Below are 6000 nucleotides of genomic sequence, written 5' to 3'. Positions count from 1 at the left end.
ATTATGTCCTTAAATAGAAAGTTTTGGCATCCTAAAGTGTTGACATTGCCCAAGTAAATACGCATTGAATGCACCTCCACCGCCACCCCCAATGCTCTCAAATGCTTAGCAAAAACTCCTTTCCTTTCTTCACAGAAATATGATGCTGGTTTACCTTCTCCAGTACTATTTTTCTTGGATTGTGATAAAGGTGTAATGTTAACATTTAACAGGAAACACTACTTTTGGTGAAAATGACTCCATTTTGTTAACTGCATCTGGAGGACTGTGGTTGCAATAAGGGTACACAGTAGTGTGGTTGCTTTTGCTTACCACTTCACTATCTAACTTTATAACAGTATTACTTCCATAAATAAATCCTAAACTTACTTGTTTCCTTTGAAGATATTTTATACAATATATAGAACACCATATAGTTGTCACTGTTGCTGTTTTTATTTATCTATTAATAATTAGTCCAATATCCAAGACTGTTAGTTATTGCTATTTTGGTACAAGTATAAGGAATGATTTAGTTGTTTTAACATATTTTTGAGAAGATAGTAAGTTAAAAATAGAAACTACTATATTGCTTTTATTTATCTTTTTGGAAATAAAGTAGAAAATATTTAAAACATCAGAAGTTATCACTGCACAGTTTGAGGCAATAAGTGAGAAATGGAAGCTGGCCGCACATTTAGGTTAGCAGGCTTGTTCATTTACACCTTGGATATTCCACTATCCCTTCCTGACACACTGCTTGAAATGATAGCATTCCTGTATTTGCACTATATCCCAATTTACACATGAATTCAATAGTCTCCCCTGCTTTTGCATAGTATTTTTTGTCATTTTTCCCTTTTAACTGTATGTTGTTTTCATTCATGTTTTCTTCAGTTATAATACATGGATCTGAAAGTAGAAAAAAACAAAAAACAATTAATTTTTATAATCTTCCCTTTTATGAAGTAATAAAACTGCATTCTAATGAATATGTTAGGAAAAATAAAATTATGAAATAATCCAAATAGCAGGTATTTATTAACTTGTGTGTTAGCATTTTGCAAGTATAAGCTCCTTAAATTCTTACCATTCCTGCATCAAGCAAATGCTCCTATTTCACACACTAGGAAACTGCAGTAAAGAGGCGTCCATTTACACTTCCTCAAGGTAACGTAACTCCTTAGGTGGGGGCAATAAATGCGGACCCTGGCAATCTCTCTCTGGAGCCTGGGCTCTTCATCTCTAACATATATGGTGTCTACACTAGTGACTTCATATTAAAAAAGGTTAGCTAACGTGTTATATTAGGATCATGGTTTTTCATCCTACTTTCCCCACTCAACCAGCAGTGACTACAAACACTCAAGTGTTCGCTTTCTGCTAGTTTAAATCTAAGTGTATTTTACGCTCATAATGTAGGAGGAGAACTATAGAAAGCCATAATCTTTCTAATAAACAGCCATCTATTATAATGCAATTATCTACATATATATGCATATCCGTATATCTCTCTATCTATCCCTTTCTCTTATCTTCATTATGGTAAAGAGAGGATGCATAGCTGCACCGATAAGCACACAGAGTGAGTCCGAATACAAACGTGATTTCAAAAATTGCTCTTTCTCACTATGCCCTAATCTGTAAAATCAGTAAAATGTTACCTTTCACTGAAGGTTTTTCTTTTAGAGATGTTAAAAAAGTTTCTGGTTTATTGCTATTGCAATGTGACTAAACAACATTTTCATACGTTAATTCATGTTTAAGTCCTTGCCTATATTTCTGCGGGGTTGCTATTGCATTCCAGACATTCTCCCATAATAAGAATTTTGATGTCTTGAAGACATCATTGACTTCTCTTCTCTTGACTCAAATATTTTTCATTCCATTGTGGTTCTTAATGACATTAGCAAGGCCTTAGAAATCTCCCCAATTCACATTTTAGTACATCCTACAAGTTCTTATTTGAATGAAATTCATAAAATAGTACCTATGACTTCATAAATTGGAAAGTTTTTAAGAGCTGTCCAGTATATTCAGGGACTGTTTAATACTCCAAAATACATATTATCTGAACTGTAAATATTTCTTCGAACATATTTTCCATAACTTTCTTTATTGTTTGTAATTGCAAGCAATATTTTCCCTCATTATTTCCATATGTCTTGTGTATATGTTACGATGTTGTCTTTTTGCATGGATTGCTCCGTTTGAATGCTCTTCACTTCAGATTCACACTCAAAACAAAGGCTCGCCTCTACCACAGAAATGATTTCTTTTCCTCAGATAATTATAATCATCCCCTATTATTAATTCTTGCAAAAGGTAATGCTTTTCCTGTGAAACACATTTTAGGCCTATCCATCTACCATCAGTAAAACCTGAGACTTAAACTCTATCTCCAAAACTTAACACTTAACATGTCAATGTAAAAGGTTAAAAAGTAGCATAGTCTTGAAAGAAGGGAGTCACATCACAGAAAGAGCTGCTGTTATGATCCCATATTTAGAGACTTACGAATGTTAAAAATTAAAAAACTGTGAGTTTAAGAAATGTAGTAGAAAAAAGTTGTCTGATCAGCAGGGCTATGGATTCGTTTTCTACTTCATAGGCTAGTGGTAACTTGTGGCAAATATCGATCGTTCAAGTGCTGTTGTTGTCCCATTATAAATGGCTGAAATTCTAAAATTTCCTTTTTTTTTTTTTTTACTTCTTGCTAGGAATACTGGCAAAATGCAGGTAAGACTATTCAGAACAAGGACTTAGTGTCAACCACCTCTGAGTTCTACCAGCAAGCCTTTCAGGTTTCAAATAGAATCTTACATAATGGTTTAGGGTTTCTTTCTTGAAACAATGTTTTCCAAAATCTCTTTGAAAACTCTATCTAAGTGTTAACAATGTGAAAATGATTACGCATTTCTGTAATCATTAAACTGATTACACCATAATCAGTTAAATCGAGATACCATATTTTATATGTGTTCAGTCACTGGATGTTATTTGTGAAGATTTGTAGTGCTCAATACACAATCCTAGTGCAATAATCCATGAAAATTTTACTATAAATAGGCAAATATCAAACTTATCGCCCTGATCCCTTAGGAACCAGAGGAACGTTAAAACTTACCTATGCATCTTGGTGGTTTTGACCACTCTCCATTACTACAAGTTGCATATTTAGAACCCTGAAGTGTGTAGTAGGACTGGCATTGGTACTCAACTCTTGATCCTGGAGGATACATTTTTAATAGGAAGGAGGTGATGTCTCCATTGCTAATAGCTTTTGGAGGTCCACACTTTTCTGTAGGATCTGAAAAGAAGGTATTTTATTTTTGAGAAAAAAAAAATCAATCATTTTATTGGAAATGATCACAAACTAAATAAAGCTCCTTATGCATATTAACTATCTTAATTGATTTCTGTGGAAGATAATGCATTTTCAACCTCATATCTTAGAAATGTCTGGAGATAATGCACACTCAAATAAGGATTACGTACATGTATTTTTTTTTAATTCTAGAAAAAAGAAATACTGAATAAAAATACTTACGATAGCATGTTGGCAAACGGGACCAGCCATCTTCACCACATACTATGGAACCTGTGGTGCTTTCACCTTCGCTTTCATATCCATTATGGCATTCATAGTCCAGTGTGTCATTGAGCCTAAACCATGTGCTGTTACTTTTGGCTCTGGCATTCTCAAATACTGGCATATCACAAGATACTAAAGCAAAGTAAAATTGAAGATTGCATTTTTGTGCCATATCATGTATAATCCGACTAAGGAAATCTCATTATAGGAATAAAAAACTTTATCAATCAGGTGTGCTGATAAATTGACTACAATTAAAAATAATGCGGCAACCAGTGGTATTTTCTGCTGAAATAATTAATTACAGTGCAAACATTTATTTTTATATATTACCTTTCTTATTATTAAAATTGGATAAAAACATTAACAATATTTGGCCATATCTAATTTTACTTATGGAGATGTCATTGGTTGTTATTAAAGTGTGCTATTAGGATGCTATGATGTTATTATTTTAAAAAGAGTAAAAATTTGTGGATTAACAGTTAAGCTACCTATTTAAGTACCAGAATTACTAACAGTAAGGGTGTATATATTAAAAATAAACTGTATTAATTGCATATAAGATCCATAAAAATTTGTAAAGTATCCTCTCTTCTATAATATAATCTTTTCTCAAAACTGGAAGATGGCCAACTAGAGAGGTCTTGCGCTAGTCCCCTCTCCATAAAAAGAGACCAAAACAACAAACAAATAAATCTATTTTGACTGGAACCTGGGGAAGCACGGTGCAGAGAACACCAGGAGAATGAGGAGATTCTTGTTAAGCGTGGAAGAACGGAACAGCACCATAGAGAGCAGAACAACATAACCAGCCTCAGCCCTGCTGCAGGGACTAGTCCCAAACCAGGTGGAGAGAAGGTACGCTGGAATAGATCCTGGCTATTCCCACCATCGCCACAAATGCCAGTGATCCCTCCTCGGGAGAGTGCCCCCAGTCTTTTTGGAACCCAGGTCTGAACTCATTTGGCACTTGCTCTGCTCCCCCTAAGGCAGACAGGTAGTCTTGCTGAGTGGGAAATCTGCTAAAGCACAGTGGTTCCCCACATTGATGCCCATCTTGTATGGCTTGTGTAAGCTGAACCCACTAGTGCCCACACAGCTCACAGATAACCTGGCAGCAGGCCCGCCTCTCACAGGGGTCTTCCACATCCTCACACAGGCACTGGCAGAGCCACAATCCAACTTCTTGAAGCCTAGATCCCTGCACCAGACACAGTGAGACTGAGGAATCTTGCCTGGAAGGAAGCCCTGCCTGCATTCTGCTGTGCTCACTTGGGCACTGGCAAGACCAAAGCACAGGCTGCCTGGCACCTAGAAACAGACAGAAAGACTGAGACCCTAGCACCTGAACTTGCTCAGCACCCCTCCCCTCCAGGCAAACAAGTAGAGGTACCTAGCAGAAAATGCACTGGAGTGCAGTGGTTCCCTACATTCGCAGCTTGCCTTGCACGGTCCATGGGGGCTGATCCCATGGGTTCCTGCACGGTGCACAGCTAGCCCAGTGGAAGCCCCACCTCCTCCTGTGACCCTCCACATGCCCGCATGGGTGCCAGCATGACCACAATCCCAGCTATTTGGATCCTAGACCCCTGCACAGGCCCCAGTGAACCTGAGTTCCCTTGTCTGGAGGCCCTGCCTGCATTCTGATGTGCTCACTCAGGCATAGGTGGCACCAAAGCACATGCTGCCTAGAGCCTATGACAGACAAAAGGACAAGACCGCAGCATCTGATCTCACACAGCAGCTCCGCCCCAAGGCAGGCTTCTATTGGGCTGCAGGGCTCAGCTTCACCACTGAAGACTTGAGTGGGATCAACAACTGATTGGGTAGCAGTTTTCCCTTCCTACAGCGCACCTCCGAAGAGCTTCTGGGTCTTTCATCATTCACACAGGCTTGCTCCAGGCTCAACAGCTGAGCTAATGGCCCTCTTCAAAGCTCCCAGGACTTGTTGCCTCAATGTGTATCTGCTCCCAGACTGACAGTGGACCAGGTAGGGGATCAGATTCCCCAAGGCAGGCCTCTGCAGAGCTGCCAGCCTCAACTGCACCCTTACAGGCTTGCATCCATCTCAACAGCTGATCGGGCATCCACCTTCAGTGCTGCCAGGACCTGTGACAGCTGTGTACACCCACTCCCAAACCAACAGCTGATAGGGTAGCAGGTTTTCCTCTCTACAGCCACTGGATCCTGCAGCATCCATTCAGGATTGCTCCAGGCTCAACAGCTGAGCCAGTGGCCCTCTACAGACCCAGGAACTGCTGCAACAGTATATATCTGCTCGCTGACTGACAGCTGATCACCAACCCCAACAAAACCCACCCTAATAAGAAACTGCAGAGGGCCCCTCCATGTAGGCAACAAAAGCACCCACACACAACTCTAAGATTGGATATACCTGAAGAAGTCACACAAAGGCTGCACTA

General features: G+C 39.2%; 1 protein-coding gene across 1 annotated transcript in view; it reads right to left on the bottom strand.

Moving 5' to 3' along the window:
• Positions 1 to 576: 576 nt before the first annotated feature.
• LOC134391191 (complement factor H-related protein 3-like) overlaps positions 577 to 6000 on the bottom strand; it is a 59700-nt gene continuing 54276 nt past the window's right edge. Inside the window, exons 5-7 of the mRNA XM_063115157.1 lie at positions 3530 to 3706; positions 3107 to 3289; positions 577 to 891 (exon numbers count right to left, since the gene is read on the bottom strand). Of these exons, the coding sequence (XP_062971227.1) occupies positions 695 to 891; positions 3107 to 3289; positions 3530 to 3706 (557 nt within the window). The 3' untranslated portion in view covers positions 577 to 694. The remainder of the gene's footprint in view (positions 892 to 3106; positions 3290 to 3529; positions 3707 to 6000) is intronic.

Source organism: Cynocephalus volans, chromosome 11 (genome assembly GCF_027409185.1).
Source record: "Cynocephalus volans isolate mCynVol1 chromosome 11, mCynVol1.pri, whole genome shotgun sequence".
Lineage (NCBI taxonomy): Eukaryota > Metazoa > Chordata > Mammalia > Dermoptera > Cynocephalidae > Cynocephalus > Cynocephalus volans.
This window is presented reverse-complemented; position numbering and strand designations above follow the sequence as displayed.